Genomic DNA, 22,223 nt, shown 5'->3' on the forward strand with positions numbered 1-22,223 from the left:
GGCACGGCGGGTAAAGCTGGCAGATAAAAGGCCGGGAAAAAAAACAAAAATCTGATCCACCTTCCAAAATGCAAAAATGTCTCACAACAGCAACTGCGTTCTGCGCAGACCGAGTCAAAGTCAAGTCCTCGGTTCCATCTGTGGAACAAACGTACGGTTCACAAACAGGCGAAAGGACATCCGTTTACCACGGAGACACTATCAGAAATTAGCTGTGCATACTTAATCAACGGTTTTGTGATGATTCGTTTAAATAATTTATTAGTTTTACTTCCATTTTGGCATATTTTGCAAATGGTTGAAAATGTGATGAAACATAAATGAGGAAGGCCAAGAGAAGAGGAGTTTCTAAAAATATATATATTTTTATATATATTTTTGGCAGCTGGCATAAATCACAAACAATGCATAAAACCTGACAAAGCCTCTTACTGCCACTGTCTAAGCAGAAAAAAAAACCCTGAAATTAATTTAGAATCCTGAGTTTATTTACCACCCTTTTCCCCCTTGAACAGAAGGTACATGCATTAATCATGGATTGTGCATTTAAATCATATTTAAATTATGAGGCCCACACACAAAACTCTTGGGTCTGTATGCTGCTCTCCAAAACTAGTGACAAACAGGGGAAAAGGCAGATTTTTCATGTCTCTTCTGTAATCACTAATGCTCACAGTTTTTACAGCTTTTTTATTTTTATTTTTGCTTCCAGTATAACCCAGTACTATTTACACTGTTTACACCGTAAACACGACCGCAAGCAAGACAGCAAGTGAAAGATGAGTCGGGTTAAGGAGGAGTTTCCAACAGCCGTTCCGAGAGCAGTGTAACATGAAGTCAGTCTGAGTTGCTGTGGCATATGAAGGACTCATTAAAATATTCCATTTAATAATAATAATAATGATAATAATAAAATTACAGAGCAGACACTGCAGCGTCTGTATTTACCATTAAAGGGTAAAAAATACTGGCAAAAATATAGACAAATTTGGGGACAGAGTTAAGGTTGCATGGTAGCTAAATTTAATCTGTTCACCCATTACACATTTTAGGCCCCGATAACATCTCTGCAGCTCCTTTTTTGCGTTTCGAAAGTGAGGTTAATGTCATTGTGAAACACTGCAGCACAGCACACGGTGACACAACGGAATGTGTCCTCCATCACCCAGCCATGACAGGCACCTGGTGAGCAGTATGTGGGGACGGCGCTTTGCTCAGTGGCACCTTGCTCAGTGGCACCTTGGGAATCGGGATTCGAACGTCCTGATTACGGGGCTGCCGCTAGGCCACCACTGCCCCAAAAATAAGTTCTACAATTAGTTATTTGCAGATTTAATCATAATGGCAGCGGTGGGATTTGAACCCACGGCCCTGAAGAGACTGGAACCTTAATCCTGCCCCTTAGACTGCTCGGCCACAGTACCTATGTTCTCTATATGTCTATGTCTCCAGGATCATTATGTCCACGTATAACACACAGCCACCAAACAAGAAAAACAAAATAGCCTGAATTTTATTCCGTAAAAACCACAGAACACTTTGCTCCTTCTGCAGAGATCTTCTTTTGAAGCCAACAGCATCTGGTCGGTTTGGCCTTTAATGTTCTGACATCTTGTTATCAGACATGAAAGGCCTGAGCATTGCCATCTCTAGGGTCGGTAGGTTTTCGTTTCATGAGTCAGTCTCTGCTTCTGACAGCTTTTGTGGGTTTTTAAAGAGAAACTTTCAAGGCATCCCATTACCATACATAGCCATTCCATGGCTAATTGTTTTTAGTTTTGAACAAAGCTATGCTGCTATGATTGTAATTTATACTTATTTGGATTTTGGAAAAAAATAAAAATAGTCAGCTGCACATGATCTCATCTGGATGCGACAGCGAGGAGAGAGAAATCTCAGTGAACAGTGCAGAGTCATGAGTGCTGAAGGACAGTCAGCAGAAAGCCTGTCATGTTTAATAGGATGGCGTGATGCATGAGGGTATTACGACCCAGCACAAGAACTATGAAGGTCAAGAGCACAATGCTCAGGCCTGGTGTGAGAGATCGAATCATGTCAGAATCAAACAACATCTCTAAAGGGTTACATCTTGCCTGTCTGCTGAGTAAATTTGAAATTGTGGACATTATGTATGTAGTGAAAAAAAAACAAAAATCGACCCCAAAATCGATGTTGGCCTTCTGTTGAAAGTAGTCTGGAAATAACAGCTTTCTGAGACCACAAGGGGGCAATATAAAAACTGAAATGCTTCTGTATTAACTTGCCTTTCTCATATGACATCTTGTTGGCACCTTCACGTTCAGTCAGCAAGCTCCACGACTAGGATAATGAAGGGTTGTCAGAAATGTTAATGTAGTAAGTCTCATCGCACTACAGTAAACTGCAGTTGCATTGCATGTGCTCGTTAGCACCCTCACTTTCATTAACCACTTAATCCACATTCTCCCAACATGGTAGCCGCCTGTCACAAATCACTCCTGCTACTCCTGCTCTCCTCCCATTCCATCCTGCCTGCGCTCTCTTCTTCACCTCTCTTACAGCCCTTTTGCATTACTCTGGACTCTTCACCTTCACCAGCTCCACTCTCTGTGTTTGTTGAAAATGTTTTTGGGGGTTTTATTAGATATTATTAGATATATTTATTAGAAGTTCAGTCGTGGCCAAAAGTTTTGAGAATTACACAAATACCGAACCGAACATTTTTAGGGAAGTATTGATATTTACATTTATTTCATTTATCAGACACCCTTGTCCAGAGCGATTTACAATCAGTAGTGACAGGGACAGTCCCCCTGGAGACACTCAGGGTTAAGTGTCTTGCTCAGGGACACAAAGGAAGTTGGTGGGGATTGAACCTGTGACTTTGTGGTCTTCTGGTTCATAGGCCTGTGTGACCCTCTAGGCTTCTACTAAACACTGATATTTACTATGGTGTAATAGTGACAAACCAAGTTGTTTATAAACATGTAAAAATGATAATTTTTAATAAATCTTATATATAAATCATAATAATCTTGTTTTTGTTACATTTTTTCCTTATGGTTTATATAAATTAAGATTGGATTTGTTCACAGAATAAGCCACATTTGCAAATGAGCTTGACAAATTGGCTTCTATTTTGATGTTTCCAATGTCACCTGAAAGGTGAATTTGTGAATACAGGTGAATACATTTACAGCATTTTGCAGACGCCCTTATCCAGAGCAACTTACAATCAGTAGTTACAGGGACAGTCCCCCCCAGGAGCAACTTAGGGTTAAGTGTCTTGCTCAGGGGCACAATGGTAGGAACTGGGATTTGAACCTGGGTCTTCTGGTTCATAGGCGAGTGTGTTACCCACTAGGCTACTACCACCCTATTGTATTCACTCATATCCTTGTAAAAACAACAACAAAAAAATTTGGCATGTTTGGTTTTCACATGATCACCCCATTGAGTCCAGAACTAATCATTTGTTCCACTGTGAGTTTATCATCATCAAATGGCGATATTCTCTCTTTACTCTTGTACACTTTACATGCTAACGTATGTCAAATTCATTATTTTGTTTTGCACCAAAATGATACATAAATGATTATGTTGAATTATTTAATTTAAACATTTATATAGTTTAGTTATAATGTTATTGCTATTGTTATTGCACACTTGGCTTCATAAATTTCACTAATCAACTAGCAGTAAGAATAGCAATGTAAAAAAAACCCAAACAATTTGTTTTAACATTTTACTCTAAGATTTATAAATTACATTTATAAAACATCTTCCAGAATATAGACCTCTGAAACATTACAGCTTGATAATAAACACAAACCTGAGACACAACAAAGTATAATACAGAAAAAAACCCAGAATAATTGCAAACACGTGCTACGCAGTAGCAAATCACGTCATTATCTGTTTCAGGGCCGGAGAAGCCCCAAAACTGTCACAGAGAATTATTAGTTTAAAATACATTCAAGCATATGTACCTGTTGATGTCATCGCATGTCATTAACTGGAGAAAATGTCATTTATAGCATTTATACTAGAATGTCTTTGGATTTGATAAAAAGATATCAAGGTGCTTAAGAAAATGGATTCCTCTTCAAAATTTACTGAAAAAAAAAAAAAAATCAAATCATAAAGGGAGAAAGCGCTGATCTTGCTTGCTTATCCAGTACAGGAGGGCGTAGTCGGGGAGTCCGTTTGGGCGCAGGATAGCCTCTCAGTGTGAATCAGACGTCAGTATGTTAGTGATTGTCCACTTCTGGTCAGTGCACCTCTGTATGGCGAGTTGAAAACCGAACTCGGCATCGCTGCTCTCCACAAGTTCCAGACATCGCTTGGATTTCAGGTTCTGGACGGAGCCTCCCTGAAAAGACAGAAAACGGTCTAGAGTGAATATCCAGGCTACCCTGCCTGCCTTTGAACTTGGTTACACCGAGGTTGGAGGTGCATAATCGATTCTGAATTGCTGTTAGGTGTATGTTAAGTAAAGAATAATCCACAATGAGGTGTATGGTGAAGGAAAAGAACCACCCAATGCTGAAAAAATGTTAATCTTCCTGCTCTTTCAGCAGGTTACTATGGTTACGCAGATAAATTCCCTACTTTAATTCAGAGCACCTCCACTGCCTGTGCATTGCGTGGTTTTATTTCACACATACTGGCCAATCAGAATTAAGCATGTGATTAAATAAATGTGGCCATAAGGTGGAAAAGCAATAAATGTCACAATAGTTTTTTTTTTTTTAAAGAGTAGCGGTTCCAGGTTTAGATACACATTCTAAAATGACAGCTTTATGGCTCAAATAGACATTTCAAGTACAAAAACACCTGAATAAGAACACACGCAAATAAAGTGGAACGTATATTAGGCACCAATTGAACATTTTGTCCTTAAAGTTGATGTGTGGGCAAGTGAAAGGATTTGCGAATTTTTTCATTTTGGCAAGGGCCAAATTGTGATAGTCAGAAAGGCTGGATTATAGCTTCTTCAAAACTGCAACTCTAGTGGGATGTTCCTGGCCATCAGTGGACAGGACCTACCAAAAGTGATTCAAGGAAGAAACGAGTGAACTAGTGACAGGGTGGCCTGTTATGGAGCTCACTGGCACATGCAAAACAGAGGCTGACCCATGTTGTCTGATCCAACAGAACAGATCCCATAACTCAAATGTCTGGTTGATATTGATGACTGAATCACTGTTTGCACACAGAATGGAACCACGGAACAATGGAAAAATGATGGCGCAAGACATGGACTGTTCAGGACTCTTTTTGTGGACTACACAATTTATGTCAGGTCGATGAATGCGAGATAATCTGAGAGTCAAGTGAGGTAGCTATAACACAACTCAGTTGCTTTATCCCTCAGGCTGATAAACTGATAACTGTTACTGATAAGAACAGTCCACTTAAAAGCCTTATTGAATTCAGTCACTAAACGACAATGTCAGGCTCATCTCAGTTCAAAGAAAGACTGTGGCCTAATAAAAATGAAAATGGTGAACATTTTTGCCTCCAGATTTTTGGAGAACGGTGTGAGAGAGCCAATCATAAACAAGGGCTTTGAGCACAAAAGTTACTTCAGCCAGATTTTCATACAGAAGGAGCACAAATTACAGCAATTCTCCTTTCCACAGTTCTTTTGGAGAACTTTGCATCTTTTGGGGGCTCCAGTCACGTGTCCCCAGTGAGTTCCTATGGCATATGGCAGCAAAACAACCAGAGCGACCGAGCCAGTTGGTGTTTATTCCCCACACTGCTGAATCGCAGAACCACACATTTCCTTCCAGGGCTGCATACTTAGTAACATCCTCATGTCCCCGCCAGGGAGAGAAGCTCCCATATTGTCTGTTCCCCATCACCTGGGCTCAATAGAGTGAACTTCACCGACATATCGATTTGCTATTAAGGTAGCAGCTGAGATCAGTTAGCAGTGGCAGTGTGTGGTCTGGCCTCACATTTAAAGTAGGTAAAAGCCTGTGGGTCTGTGGTCAACTGCGGGATTCTAATGACATCCAAGCCTCTACATTTCCCCCAAGGTATGAAAGAAATGCATGTGTTTAATGGGCCCCTTTGAATAACATTAATATGCACATTGGTTCAGGTTGACTCTTGCCTTGATATGCGGCACAGCACATCTGAAGTCATTTCCTTACCTTCAATACCACCATACCCAGTAGGGTTTCCATTAGCGGCCAGAGCAGTGACACTTCTCCAAAGGCAGCACCTTTTCTTTCAGCTGTACTTGAAAATAAAAAGCTGCTGCCTTTTTAAAACCACGGTGGTAGGGGAGGGAAGTACAGACACTCGACATTTCAGACAAACATAAGGAAATATAAAGGACAATAAAAGAACTTTGCACGTTGGCCAGAAACCACACAATCAGTGTGTTGGCAAAGTGAGACTCAATACCGCAAGACGAAGTCTGTGGGATGTACGATTGCTTTTGAAGGGACCCGATCACCCGAGAATAATGAGTGGCACCTGTGAGTGATCAGGACCCCCCTGGGCGAACCCTGGAGCACCTCTGTGTCACATAATCACATGCTTGGCCACAGGGTGTTAAAACGATGTTTACTGGCTGTGCGTTTTCTCCAGCTAAATTAATCTTCTCTCTCCTATTATTTCCACTGCTAATCTGTTCCCAGATTTACGAATCTTATTATATATTTCAAGTACATTTGCACAATCAAATGTACTTGAACAATATGTTTAAGTATTACAGGATCGAGAAAGATAGAAATAAAAACAAGATAAGAGCCAGACAAGAGTCATAGCAGACCTGGGTTGACTGGCTGGTGCATTTTTTGGTCCCATGAGTCAAACACAGTTCAGCGGTTCATTGGATCTCTTATCAATAATTCACAGCTTCTGACCGGCTGCAATGGATTAAACTGCTCTGTTCTCCTGCAGCCTCATCAGCGCACTGAAAAGAACCTCCAGCTTCAAACGCGTGGCCCTGTCAGCTCATAAAAGGTATGAAATCTCACGGCTTCTCCCAAAGGGACGTCCCACTGCTTTTGATCACATGGCTATTGGCAGTTCAGACACATTAGGGGAAAGGTCCACTGCACCACTGTGGCACATTTTCCTTTGCTGTGATTGCAGATCAATTTATAATAATTTTCATGATGTGACATACAAGCGCTGTCCACGTATTGACATTGTATATAATAAAAGTTGCCTCTGTGTCAATAATCCATTCCACAAAAATTCTCATGCCAACACATTTTGGCATGTTACTTTGTCATTTACTCACTCATATACATTTATATAAAACATCATCATAGTATTAGGATGTACGTAAAAATTGTGTTTTGTAGCTCAACTTCATGAATAAATCAAAATGTCCAAATAAAAAGAAACATGATGAAGCAAAGGGATATGAATCACTTCAGCCCATTTCCTCACCGCATTCATTAATGAGAAGAACGAGGCCACAATCACCCACAATCGCCCTGTCTGCAGCCTAAAGCAGCTGATGCGTCCCTTCGGCTGATTATGAACATTCCTGTTCTGTTCTGTGTATTCCAGAGTTCTGATCATGAACTTCAGAGTGTGGAATTTGTATTCCTCCCTTTCTTTTCTTGACACTTTGTTCCCCTTCTGCCTTCAGGTCATCGTTTTTTACGCAACGAGATAAAGGGTATCTGGGTAGCTGTTCTTCTTGGTTTGAAGTCACCTACACACCTCCTCTACCTGACATCCACAGAATTCCACAGCGTTTTCTGTCTTGTATTTCAAGACTGCTCCATATTTTACTGATCTTGAGGCATGAAAAAGTCATTTGAATGGAACACTAGATTAGAATTTAATAGAGTGAATTATGAATTATGCCTGTTACAGGTATCAGATAAAGACTGCTAAATATAAAATCTAAAAACAATTTATACGGGATCTACTCCTACCTTAAACAACCGACTACTCCCAGTAATGTCCAAATTACGACATCCATTTGTAATGTTTGATCAATGAGACAAAGCTGCTTGGTTAGGTGAGCTGCGCCATTACGTCATTATTTCTGCTTTATGTAATTAAGACTTTTGGTGTCAATCATTCTGAATTCACCCCCAGACTGTCACATGAGTAACTGACAGATGTGATAAAGGAAAAAAAAAAGACAAAAATTTAATCTTGGTTTATATAATTGCAATTCAAGGGTTCTCTCAACTGAGCCTTAATTTTTCCCTCTGTGCTGCTTTTGATTAAATTCAGGCCATGGGGAAATGCTTTTGTACTCTCATTATGTGAGGTGGAGAAGTCAAGGCCATTCTCAGAGTACTTTAACTATCCTCATGACTACCCTTCAATGATGTTTCATAGAAAACATCAGGGGAGGTGCTATAATAAACATGGATAATAACACTACGTACTCACATTCTGCTTGAATATTGAAATACCGCAGGTTATCACTCATACAGATTTTCATTCATGTGTCTGCTCTTGTCTTTTGTCATGCATTTTAATATGTCACTCTGGGCTGCATTATTATGAGGTAGGCAGGCAATATTAAATGTTAAATGAACAAAATTGACTATGCCAGTCAAGCACAATGAACATTTGAATTGCATATTTTTTTATGCTGAGAGATTAAAAATGCATGTTGTGCATGTAGTAAAAGTCCCACCTGAGTAAAAAGCCAGGACAGCTTCATGCGCTTGGCTGTGGCGTAACTGCACTCGATGAGTCGTGGCCTGCTGTTCACGTCTACCAGGCACTTGTTGTCATCGTCATCAATTGTTGGGCTCATCACGCCCACATGCAACTCTTGTGTGGTGGTGTAGTACACATTCTGTACAGAACAAACAAAGAAAGACCTGAGCATAAAAACTAGCGTCACATAGACTATTTTACCATTACCATAATCCTTATAGCATCATGTACCGAGCTTGTATAGACAGAATAGACACATCACACAGCACTGTCAGCAGAAAAGTTGTACAATGATGTCCCCTATGATGGAAAAATAATTTGAAGTATAAAGGTACGATCAGAACATAAATACATAAATACATTTGCCAATAATACTAATGTCAAAAGACAACAAAAACTGAATTAATTACACATTTTAAATTGCAAAAAGACTTTGAACCATGTGTCACATGGTGCTGTGGGCATTTAAATATTTTCATCTGGTTGCCCAGATTTTCACTATCTAAACAGCCACATCATGATCATTGACTTCCTTCACTGTTCATCTCAATTTTGTAGGGAAGGAGACAAAGCGCTGCATTAATAAACATTTTCACAGATTAATGTAAGACCAATAATAGTAACCAATAGTCCAAAGGAATAATACTGCAATGCATGTGCAGCACCACACCCACACCATTGCAAGGGTTTACAAAGGCAGACTGTTGAAGAAGACTGAGAGGACAGTCTGGTGCTAAACAAACTTCTCAGCTTGGTGATGGTGCACTGCAGAGAGTGCTAATAACAGTCTTCGATGGAATGTTTGTTGATGGTCCTTCAAGAGTGGAGCTCCACGCCAAGCACAAAGCAGCTCTCCTGAGCAGCATGTCAAGCCGCATCATGACTCTCTTCTCAATGGTCCATCTCCAGCACACCGCAAAATAAAAAAGAGAAGGCTGGCAGCCAGCGCCAGGTAAAACACCCTCCTCAGGAAATGCAAATTCTCCTTCACTCTCATTTCCATAACTGCTTAGTCTTACCCCGAAGAACCTGGAGGAAGCCTCTCCAGGGGGAGAGAATGTAAACTCTGCACAAACAAGGTCCGAGCCGGGTTTGCGGTTGAGTTGATGACATTTATAAGAAAGAGGAGCTGTTCTCTGGTGCTGATTTTATGACGTTATTACCTTTTAGTATTAGGGTGCAAAAGCCTTTTTTTTTTTGCATAATACTTTTTTCAAACATTTTTCCTTTCAGTTTCACCAAGGTAAACAACTGCAACAAACTCAGCAGTGAGCATACAAGTAAACACAATTCAGAAAGTGGCATGTTTGCAAGGGTTGCGCGTCTGGCACACACCGTAAGAGCGCCTAATTGTTGGTGTTCGGCCAAGGAGCGAGGCTGACAAGGGCCTGAAACAGCTGCTGTGTCTGAGAGAGAGAAGGCACGGTGCCTTTGCATGTCTAATTGTGAGCTTCGTAATTATGAGTCTGAAAAAGCAACTGCAGAACAATTCTTTCTCTGCAGCGACAGGCCATTATTACTGTAGGAGAAGAGAGCGCAGTGCCTGAGGACTGAAAACACAGGACTTCACTTATGGTTTGTGCCTAAACCCTCTTTTTCCATTTAAAACATACCGTTGTGATTTACTTAAAATATGTAGTGAAAAAACTATGTATTGTAAAAAATGTCCATAGGGAACATAAAAAGGTTTTATTGATTAGAATGACAGCATTCAGCCATTAAATGTGAACATGAAACACGATGAAACTATATTCTTCCTAAATCTCAACATGCAAACTGAGCTGTTGCTGTAGATTATCTGCACTCTTTTCTGATATGATTGTTTGCAGTCCTGTGCTAATTTTCATTGGTCTTGGTAGATTCGCTGGTTACTGTTGAAGTGAATTAGGCTTATTGTTAACAAATCAGCCTCACAACTGGTCACTTCATCTATCAATCATCTGCAGTTCTTTATGCGTTTCAAGGCCTTCGGAGATAAGAAAGAAACACCAAGAGAAACAACGTGGATAAAAGAGCTGCTAAATAAAAGGCATATAAGAGACCGCATCTTCAGTGCACCCAGAAAGTCTTCACAGTGCATCACTTTTTCCACATTTTGTTAAATTACAGCCTTATTCCAAAATTGAGTAAATGCATTTTCCCCTCAGAATTCACTCCCCCATAATGACAATGTGGAGAAAGTTGACTTAAGGTTTTATCTAATTTATAACAAAATAAATAAAAACTTACATGTAAAAGAATTCACAGCCTTTGCTCAATACTTTGTCGATGCACCTCTGGCAGCAATTACAACGTTTTAAGATCTCTCCAGAGATGTTCAGTTGGATTCGAGTCTGGGCTCTGACTGGGCCATGCAAGGACTTTGAGATATCACAAGATCTCAATCCTACCTTGCTCAGTGGCACCTCAGTGGATTCGAACTGGTTTCAACTGGTGATGAGCGGTGCCTGGTTTCTTCCCAACATGAAGCCTGACATTCACTCCGAAGAGTTCAATCTCTGGTCTGTCTCACCAGAGCAGAGAATTTTGATTGTCATGATCTGAGAGTCCTTCAGGTGCCTTTTGGCAAACCCCAAGGCCATGCGCCTTTTACTAAGAAGTGGCTTCCATCTGGCCACTCTACCCTAAAGACCTGATTGGTGTATTGCTGCAGTGATGTTGGTCATTTCAGAAGGTTTTCCTCTGGAGCTTTGACAGAGTGACCATTGGGTTCTTGGTCACCTTCCTGCCCTTCTCCTCTGATTGCTCAGTTTAAGTGGCCGGCCAGTTCTAGGAAGAGTCCTGGTGGTTTTGAACTTCTTCAACTTACGGATGATGGAGGCCACTGTACTCATTGGCACCTTCAAAGCAACAGATCATGTCCAATCAACTGTTTTTTCCACAGTTGGACTCCAATTAAGCTCATGTATAAAATGCTCATTTTAAGACAAAATGGTACTTAAGAACATAGTCTTGCTTGACATCAGGAAGTCAGTATAGAAGTGCATCATATTTTTTATGCTGCTTTGAAATGCATTTAAAGTACCTCTGTAAAGCAATATAAATGAGCTAAACAAATCAGCCACGCTTCACTATGATCACAGTCTTATGAGACTCAAAACTGTATTTTCTATTAATGCATTTGTGCATATAAAATGTAACCTCAGAGAACGATAAGAGGACTGCGGATTTACAGATTGCATGAAAAAAATTCTGACACTGTAGTACCTACACTCTGTATACTGCTATTAAATGTTGTTCACTATTAAATTACGCAATTAACCCTGTCTTGAGCTCATAGGTTTAGACGAATTGAGCATTGCAGTCAGCTTTGATTAAGCTGCTAAATGACAGATGCTGACTAATAGGGGAAAAAAAGATAAAAATCAAAATGACAAGTTTTTCTTCTTGAGAGATGACAGACAAGCATCTGAACTGGAGGGGGATTCACAGCAGGGAATCGCTAAATTTGGCAGCGACTGGATCACTTTACATTTGCACTTGGCCTAATGAGGACAACTGAAGGGAGCATGGCTGGATGTGATAACACAAAGCGCCTGCGTTTCACTTTCAACTCCTCCAACAAGTCGCATAAATGGTGTATTGTTTCTGTTTCCATTTACCATCAAAAGCTCACAGTCACTCCCTCACACCTCACACAAAAACACACATCAACACAATCACACATCGACACAATCCATACTACTATACAGTCACTGCATGCTGTGCAGTTTGGAAGCTCCGTCTGCTTTCATCCAGATCATTTTGTATTGATCAACCCTGCAGATTTTTGAAAAGTATTGTGCTTAATGTGCTTTTCTCTTGCTTTTCAAGTGGCAACCGTAAGATGAAGACCCAACCCCCCCTCAAAATCTCATCAAGTATTCCTCGTGGTGAGTTGGCTCTACCCCAGAGGAAGCCTTGACAAAACAGGCTGAATACAGCAGAGGCAAGATGGGAGACATGACCGGAATTAAATTAAAAGTGTCCTCGGCCCTTGGGGATCATATTCATTAATTTTTCAGATTTATTTTTCTTCCTGTTTGTGGCAGCCACAGAAATACGTTCATGACTTCAGACCACATCTGTGCAGGCGATGCTCATTAGCTAAATTAATATAGCACAGGAACGTCCAATGATTTACAGTTTGCTGATTCCACCAAAGCACATCCAGAATGAATTGTTTTTCCTTCGCTGTAAAACTTGCCAATATTTTGCCTGGGTCCGGTGGAAACGGAATCTAGTCCAACACGCTAAATTTTCCTGACGATTGTTATATTGGATTTATTTGGGGGGGAAGCAGGGCTGTGTGCAAGATATCAGATCGAGAATTCTGATGCGATGGGATGATCATGGCTGTAATCACCATCTCTTTTCCTCCTTGCTCATGCCTCCGGCAGTACAAAATAAGGTACTTTGGTGCCTGAAAATGTATTTGCTCTACTGTATTACACTCCTCTTGTCCTCATGTTTACAATTACCTATCTAGAACTATTCCTGCTGCAGTCCAACAGGTTCTTAACATTGTGTCCCTATTATTGACCACCACTGCTGGTCATCAATTTCGTGCTGTGGCATATCTTCCTCCACAAAGGAGACATATAAATTAGATTGGGTGGACCTCTACAGACATAAAATTTGCATAGAACTCAAAACAATAATATAATACATATATAGATTGTGAAGGTATGCTTCAGGGACACTTAAACTGTCATGGTAAATTGTCAGACTCACTGAGTCAGCAGAGACCGAAAGGCACAAAGGAAGAAAATGCAGCTTCCATTCAGTTTAAATGCCTCCTAACACTAAACAACACTATCAGTTAGAAAGTTCCATTGCACTGCTCAGGGGTAATTTCAAAGCACTATATTAGACGATGCGCGAGGGGCTTGTTAGCTAGTCAGGATTAAATAAATGGATAAAAAACTTTTTGTAGGAGTTTATATTTAATTATGTTTTAGAAACAATGTTTAAAATGGGAGGAGCTCATAGCAATGACTGACAGCTCACATGGTAGTGTTTTAGTTCTCGAGTCATCTTGGTCTCAATGCTATTTAGTCTCGGTATTGTCTTGGTCTTGGACACAGTGGTATCGATGAGAGGAAAAATGAGAAAACATCACCTCCTCACAGTACAGTATCTGTACAGGATGGGGGTTGATGATCATCTGGAGAGAAAGCACCATCAAAAGTAAGATAACCAACTACTCTGTGTTTCTTGTTGTCAGACTATGAGGAAAAACTAAATCTGAAGAATATTGTGTATGCACACATGGTACAGTTTTTTGTTCAGGAGGAGATATTTTGCTTTTTGCAAGCAGCTAGCTCACTACTACGAAGCCCCTTAGGTTCCATGAAATGCAAAAAAATTATCCTGTGTGCACAAGTTACCATAGACTGTGGGCAGATATTTAACTGCTCCAACTAGTTAAGGAGACATGAGTTCCTTAACAAAAAAAAAGAAAAATATGAGTTTATTATGAGTTTCCGTCCTCATAATAAAACTTGTCCACTTATGGTGCTGTGTGACCATCACACACGTCAACTCTAGATCACATCCACTACTAAATGTAAAATGATGGTCAGGGTTTATTTTTTCAAGAATTCAGACTGGTGAACTAGTAAATACAACATTCCTGTAGCCATTCAATGTGAAATGTGTTAGATAACACCTCATCTAATTACTGTACATTCACAGGCCTCTTTAAATGTGTATGGAATAAGCACTGCATCCAAGACATAGGGGCAGTGGTGGCCTAGCGGTTAAGGAAGCGGTCCCGTAATCAGAAGGTTGCCGGTTCGAATCCTGATCTGCCAAGGTACCACTGAGGTGCCACTGAGCAAAGCACCGTCCCCACACACTGCTCCCCGGGCGCCGGTCATGGCTGCCCACTGCTCACTCAGGGTGATGGGACAAATTTCACTGTGTGCACCGTGTGCTGTGCTGCTGTGTATCACATGTGACAATCACTTCACTTTAACTTTTACTTTACAGGAACAGTGTGAAAGGACCCGCAGGCATGTCAGTTATCTAATAATGAGATAAGCTGAACAACATTAGAGAAATCCAAAATAGCCTTTTTTTATATATTTCCTTACGATGTTCTGGGATTTTACATGCTTTCATGCAAATTGAAGGAAACAGCCAGTAGTCAGGCGGGGCTCGCTGCATAAAATGACATTTTAAAAATGCAATTACATGTGCACTCTTTCTCTGGGACATGAACAAATCAAGCTAAAGATCCACAGTTTTGTTAGCTGTGAAGCTGTTTAATCTGCTGTATAAAATGTTTCCTTTTCATTTTACAAGCCTGAATTTATTTAGGGAAAATGAATGAGCAAATTTTATAATCAAGCCAGAGTAAACCGAGCAGGGCATGTATCCGAACACTAGACAGAGTACAGTTACTGTGTTGCATTATATGTAGGGATGGAATAAAGGAAGACCAAAAGCCCGTCATTTGTTAGAACCTACATAAAATGAATTGTTTTCATGTGGAAATGTGGACAAATATAAAGAGAAAAAATTAAGGGATTAAAAAATTGGAGCCACTAGAAAGAGGCAAACTGAGTTACATGAAAAGTGAACAGAATGTGTGTTCTGGAGTGAATTTTGTTTTGATATATTGAAAACTAAAAAATGCAGACAATAGAATAATAAATACAAGTAAGAGGAAGATGTCATGTTACACGGGAATCACCATCACACTCAGCTTTTTTATTATTATTGACTATATTTGATTAATACAGTAATTATATGGAATGAACACATATAATTGACTCAGAACAGTGTGTGTGTGTGTGTGTGTGTGTGTGTGTTTGTTTATCCTGACAGCAACACACCATTCTGGGTTGACCAGGATGTGCTGGTTTTGAGCTTAATTAGTTTACATGTATAGGACTTTTATATAAATATATAGCCATGTTATTCTTCCCAATTTGATAACATGTAGAGCTCGAAAATAATGCAATTTCGAGTTTCACCCACAACATTAGTTTGATAATGGCTGATTCTGATTGGCCACAGAGGTCAGACTTGGCTCACAGGTAATGGAAGGCTGAAAAACCAGCAGTGATCTGAAGAGCCCTTCTATGTAGCGGGAGCGATTATCTGGGTTCGCTGGGGCCGACACTGACCTGAGGGGTCATCCCATGGCAGAGGTAGAGGATGGGGATGTTGTCAGTGTCTGGTCCCTGATCCAGACACAAGTCGAGCCTCAGGCTGTTCTTCAGCTGAAGAGAAGAGAAAAAATGTAAATAGAAAAACAAGGCCTATTTCCACTGACAAAACAACAGCGAGATTAAGAATTTAGAAGCCATTTCTCTCAGCCGCTTAATGGATAATATGCTTCTTGAAAGCCCCGAAGCTTTATCTGTCGTTGCCTTTCACATCTTCACAATAGAGGTGTTAATTATGCTATTCTGAGACAACAATGATTAGTGCACTACTCTAAACGGCTACGATTGTGACAAATGTAAGCGCAAGTCTCATAAAAAGCTCTCCTTGAGAGCAAAGCGTAATATTTAACACAAATGTTTTCTATTGTAAGAGATTAGGAATGCAAATTCATCAGCAGAACCAAACGTAGTTCCAGAATGCAGAGATCTGCAGACAAGAAATTGTGAATAAACAGAGAAAAGTGCTGATCTGTTTACGTAAGTCATATACAAAAAGTCTATGGAGGGCTGGAGGAAAACCCAAAAATGAGTCTCTGGTCTGGCAATTTAGTCCAAGGGGAGTGAGAGAGGTGCTTTATGCAACAACAAAAAAAAAGATTGCCGTTTGAATTGCACTCACCACTCCATAGGCAATTGTGTTGGAGTATGTTCTTAACTCAGAATATATGTTCTCCAGGAACCATCGGAAAGGTCTGCATTGTAATCTTTTCCTCAGTTCCTTCCTGTCAGAGACATCGCCGATATCAATTCCTGTATCCTGAACACACACACACACACACACACACACACACACACACACACACAGAGTTATGATCACAGTGTTCAGAGGGCCTTTTCTAGATTTGATCAGGGGAATTTTACAATATAGAGAGGAAATGAAGGATTATATTACAAAATACAAAACAGATCTCAGATGATGTCTTTGTCAAACACAGAGACGATGTCTGCACATGGCAAGAGATGAAACTGTTCAAGGGCGATGTGATTTATTAAAGCATTAAAAGCCTCAGCTTGCAATGCAAGCCCAGATAAAAGCTCCTCTCCCCTCCTACACTCCTGCCAGTACCTGAGGCGGAACATTCCAGGCCATGTAAACGTGGTTCTTGTACTCGTCCATCCACACCTCAGCCACCCGCAGAGCGTTCCGTCGCATGTGGGCCGTCAGGTCCTCTGTGTAGGGCTTGTGGGCTCGCTCAATATGTGCGATGCGGGAACAGGGCAGAACCTCCACACTGCCCCCACACAGCCAGACCTGAGTGGAAACACACACACACACACACACACACACAATACGCTTGCATGTCATCTTTTACAGCTAGCAACGAATTACCATACTGGCCAGAACGTGAGAACACACAATATGGCAATAAATATGAGATGTCTAATGGGGTGGTCTTATTCAGGGCAATATGGCATATTCGGTCTTTGCCTAATCACATAGTCGATCATCTGACTCCTCTTGTAATACTCTGGCAATTTTATACTCTGGGCTAAATGTTTCTGTTTATTTAGTAAAAAGCAATTAGAATCAATAAAGTCCAACGGCTTCACAATCATCCCATTTGGCTCCTTCAGGGGAACCCACTTTCAAAACTCATGAGTGTCAATTAATTCGACACAATTTACTTAAACTAATTACAACGGCAACAAGAAATTCAGAACAATTTTACAGCAGTTGTTTATCCCACGTTCTGCAGCATCCTCCCCAGGGTGCCTCTCATGGATTAACACACACACTGATTTACTGAATTCTAATATAAAAAGATATTCTGTATTGTATGTTGCGTGTGTGTATGTGTGTATATATATATTTACATGTGTGTTCCCATGCGTTCTTCTTCCTACGTCATTTCTGCTGGACAGCGGATGATGTTGCTCACTTGTTTTACTCCCCTCACAGAGTAAAATCCATCTCACAGAGATTACACGAGGCTTGTACACGCCATTTTGGAAATCAAGAGGACCATCTGAAAGTCTGACTGGATGATCTGGGCATAATCCTCCAGCCGGGTTCCTTAAAAACGTTCCAAGGGCCACATTATGTATTCCATGTAGTTCCAGAGTAATGACCTCTGGATTCTGAATGGCTCCTAATGTGAGTGTATTACCTTTTCATTTATGTACTTAATTTTACCTTAAGGGTACATACTGCATGTTTTTATACATATATATATATATAGCAATAATCCTATAGACTCTACCTCGGGGGACAGAGATGGACTCAAAACAGTCCATAACACAAAAGAAGTTAAAAAACAGCAAACTACTGTACATCAAAGCATGGCTACCGGCACCCATCAATACAAGCATCCATGAAACCAATAAGCAGGAAAAAGACATCACATTGCTGGTAGCCCGTCTGAAAGTCAGCTGTCATTTTGATGAATTTCTAACATATGGAAGGCGCAGATACACTCTTATTCTTCCTGCAAAAGGGCTCATTTGCATCAATTCCAGCAATGCTGCTGATCCATGATTTACACGCCCGCTGACTCCAAGGTTTCTGTGTCATCCTTCATTTGCATCCACAGCTCACAGACTTTTTACAGAGGTCCAAACTGAGAGCACACTTTTTAAATTCAAAACACAGAAACCTTGATGAAAGTGAAGTGAAAGTGATTATCATTGTGAAACACTGCAGCACAGCACACAACGAAATGTGTCCTCTGTTTTTAACCATCACCCTGGGTGAGCAGTGGGCAGAAATGACAGGCGCCCGAGGAGCAGTGTGTGGGGACGGTGCTTCCCTCAGTGGCACCTCAGTGGCACCTTGGCGGATCGTGATTCTGATTACGAGGCTGCTTCCTTAACTGCTAGGCCACCACTGCAAAATGCCGAAGTGTTAAAGCAAATGAGTGTCACTGGCCTTGTTATCTTTTGTACAAATGGTCAAACTCCAATTCTTTCAGTCAGATTGGAACATCATACCATGCTGGGATGACAGGGATCAACAGGTTCTGCAGCTTGGGTGCCCTCTGCCCTCTGGCAAAAGTGGACCAGCTAATTACTGTTATCAAAATGCCTATATCTATTGTAAATTTTACCTCAATAATGCAAGAAATAATGCAATTTTAACTGACAAGAATAAGGTGAAGAGCTCGTTTGACTTTTATGTGACTTTGATTGACTGTTCCATATCCCTGCTGTGCTGGTTGAATGGCAGAAACAAGTCGACGAGTTACACAAAATCCCCATTCGACAGGGACACAAAAATTGGTTTCTGCACCTCTCACCCGTCCCTCAGCCAGCGGCATCAAACTCTTGTCGCCAATCGCACTCATGTGTCTGGCACCACGGTGGAATGTCCATGACACGCTGCCGTTACCATGGCACCAGCTGAGACAGGAAGTGGTGTCCATGCCGGGCTGCACTGAGCTGTGTGGTGATGATGAAAGGGTGAGGTGGACAATTCAGGACCATCTGCATGCTGCAGTCCCAACACTTGTCCCTCACAATTACTCACCACAGTGACCAAAGGTCAACCCTGAAAGCAGAGTGGTGGACACTGTTGTCTGTCCAGCTATCAGAATGCAAACACTCTTGCTCATTTTGTGTTTGTTTGTCAGGGGTGGGTGGGGCTGGGATGTCTTGGTTAGAACAAGCTTGTGTTTTGCATAAAAAAATCTGTCCATAAACTCACTCACTCTACATTAGTTCTAATTCCTAAGCAGGGTCGTGGGTGGGTCGGAACCCATCCCAGGGGACCGATCCAGCCTGGGGTGCCAGCAATTTCAATTTAGAGTGGGCAATTTCGCCTAGTGTGCATGCCATTGGGTGGCAGGAAATTGGAGAACCCAGAGGAAACCCACGCCAACAGGGGGTAGAGCATGCAAATTCTTGGGGGTGTGAGGCCATGACACTTACTGCGGCACCACTGCATATAATTAAAAAATAAGTGAAATTATAAGAGCATGGGCATGAATTTCTATTTAATTAAAAGTGGCTGCTGTGCTTAATTAAAAGCTTTATGGTGCATTTTTTTCTGTATACCTTCTGACTTTTTTTGAGTTCTCATTTCAAAACACATTCACAGACATGATGATATATGCAAAGCCAAGCACAAAAAAAGAGAAACAGTAAATGCAACTGAAATTATTGCATCAACATCATTCCCAATGTTGGGTAAAAGATTTAATGACTGCTGTTCATCAGTGATTACTTCATAATCATTGGATTGTAAATCTAAATTACATATAGTTGTGTTCAAATGTCTCAGACCACTTGTGAGAATTACAAAGCTTTATTAAATTAAAATGCTGTGGTCATTAAAATATTACATTTCATAATTTTATTGGTTTTGTTACATATGCCTTTTGCTGCAACTTATTAACCCATTAAAATGTTAAAACATTTAGTTATTTTAGGGAAGATTTGTGCACATTTTAGTTGGAACAATGAGGCTACCACACACATAAAGCACAAAAAACACATCAAACAATGGTCTCTGTGTGATTTTTAATCTGATATCTAAAACTGTTGAGCCTCCTTCTTTCCACACTAGCTTTTTTGCATCTCTTTTAGGCCTTTTTAAGCCACTGAATTACCCTCATGCTTCAGAAAAAACAACTCACTCTTATAACATGGCTCTCAAATCTAAATTTAGTCCTGCTTCTCTGTTTCCTCTGTAGTTAACGGTTAGTCTTATTGACTGCCCACACATGTCACACATGACTCATAGGTGAAAGGAGGATGCTGAAGCAGACTACATTCTCCATTCGGTCAACTGCCTGTCAGTATGCTCAGTATACTCACCATGGACAGCCTCCCGCAATTAAAATAGATACATTTTTAAAAAGAATAAGAATTTATTGACGTTATGCCAAAGACATCTATGTATCATGTTGAACCATGTCCTTAAAAGGTGACTATAAGTGTGGCCCACAAAAGGAGAAAAACGAGGCAGTGCTGTATTCTGTCGGTCACCTGATAATGACTGCACACAGGTTATTAACAGGTGATTGGCACCGCAGACATTGTCTCTACCCGATATGTTCCAGCAGCTCTACCTCAGCATTGTTCATACTCATTTACAGAACAGACTGGACAGTCAATTCTGGCAAACGTGAGTCACTGGGGGAGGTCTGGTGCTACCTTGCTCCTAATTTTATATGGTTTAAATTTTCAGAATGATGATATCTGATATATTCTGCATCTGAAATACAATAATAAAGAAATATATATAATATATAAGATATGTATATAGTATATATAAAGATATATTAAAAAAATGGTGGGTCCCAGAGAATTCTTGATGACCACACATCATTTACAAGGCAATTGCCCAGTACAGAACAGGATATATTAAGCACAGTTGGTTTAAATTGTCCATATGACCTGTTGCATGTGAACGATAAACTAACAATGTTCAAAATTGAACTTTCCATGTCAATGGCTGTCCTCTCCCCATCCTCTCTCATACAGAACAACAGATGTAACTCTTTGGTTATCTACACCATCAATGCACCAAGTGCATTGTCTTGAAAACATAAATCAATATAAAACCACATGGCTTATAATTTATGGGTGCATATGCAGCTGTAAATGAACACTTTTGTTATTTTCTGAACTGTTTTTTCCCATTCAGCAGTGGTGTCCAGGTAAAGTTGGTCAAATCCCGTCTGAACTAAAGTATATTTTCAGCGACACTTCAATGGGGAAAAATGTTCATCAGATTGTGAGCCTGTGAGATGCAATCATATGATTTTCTATCTCCATCAACTTATCAGATGACCATGCCCTTAAACCTGACCTTGAACTCAATTCTATCCATCTGTTCTCAGCTAAAAAACACATTCTGTTTACTTTCGTGGAGATTTTGTGGATATTGTGTCCTTTTACTTTAAAACTGTTGCACACTTTGTTTTAATCAGTGACGCGAAGGCCCTAATTAAATCCAGCCTGCTGCCATGTTGTGACAATAACCAGGGAAAAAGGTCTGATGGCGTGAGCACTTTTTATAGCCACAGCTCCGGCCTCAGCTTAAGCCGGTGCAGTGACAGCTGGAGACACAGCTGCTCAGTCCCATTATCCTCTCCTAGCTGGAGATTCTGCACCCACAGGGATGCAGCTAAGTGGCAGCTTCTTCCCATCTCTTTCCTGAGATTGATGGTAAAGACTCGGTAATGTTTCTGCACCAAATTATATTAGAACGTAATGCAGCAAAAGGGAGTAGGCGTGTGTGGGCGTGGCAGTGAGAGAGAGTAAGAACATTTTATGGAATGTGTGTGTCTGTGTGTTTGTGTTTATGTGTGCATGAATGATATGACAGAACTTTGTTTATATGTTTATGTAAAAAAAAATACTATATTTGTGTCCTCATTGTCCTGGAAAGCCAGAGCTGTAGTGATGACATTTAAACTTAATAATATAGATGTAATTAAAAATCAAAACATTTAGCCAAAGGATTTGCTTTACGGTTCCTGGGGT

General features: G+C 40.5%; 1 protein-coding gene across 1 annotated transcript in view; it reads right to left on the minus strand.

Annotated features, from left to right (window-relative positions):
• Window positions 1-3,733: 3,733 nt before the first annotated feature.
• galnt18a (UDP-N-acetyl-alpha-D-galactosamine:polypeptide N-acetylgalactosaminyltransferase 18a) overlaps window positions 3,734-22,223 on the minus strand; it is a 48,297-nt gene continuing 29,807 nt past the window's right edge. The window contains exons 7-11 of the mRNA XM_028957945.1: window positions 16,864-17,049; window positions 16,417-16,554; window positions 15,756-15,851; window positions 8,615-8,779; window positions 3,734-4,351 (exon numbers count right to left, since the gene is read on the minus strand). Of these exons, the coding sequence (XP_028813778.1) occupies window positions 4,205-4,351; window positions 8,615-8,779; window positions 15,756-15,851; window positions 16,417-16,554; window positions 16,864-17,049 (732 nt within the window). The 3' untranslated portion in view covers window positions 3,734-4,204. The remainder of the gene's footprint in view (window positions 4,352-8,614; window positions 8,780-15,755; window positions 15,852-16,416; window positions 16,555-16,863; window positions 17,050-22,223) is intronic.

This window comes from Denticeps clupeoides, chromosome 17, assembly GCF_900700375.1.
Source record: "Denticeps clupeoides chromosome 17, fDenClu1.1, whole genome shotgun sequence".
NCBI classification, from domain to species: Eukaryota; Metazoa; Chordata; class Actinopteri; order Clupeiformes; family Denticipitidae; genus Denticeps; species Denticeps clupeoides.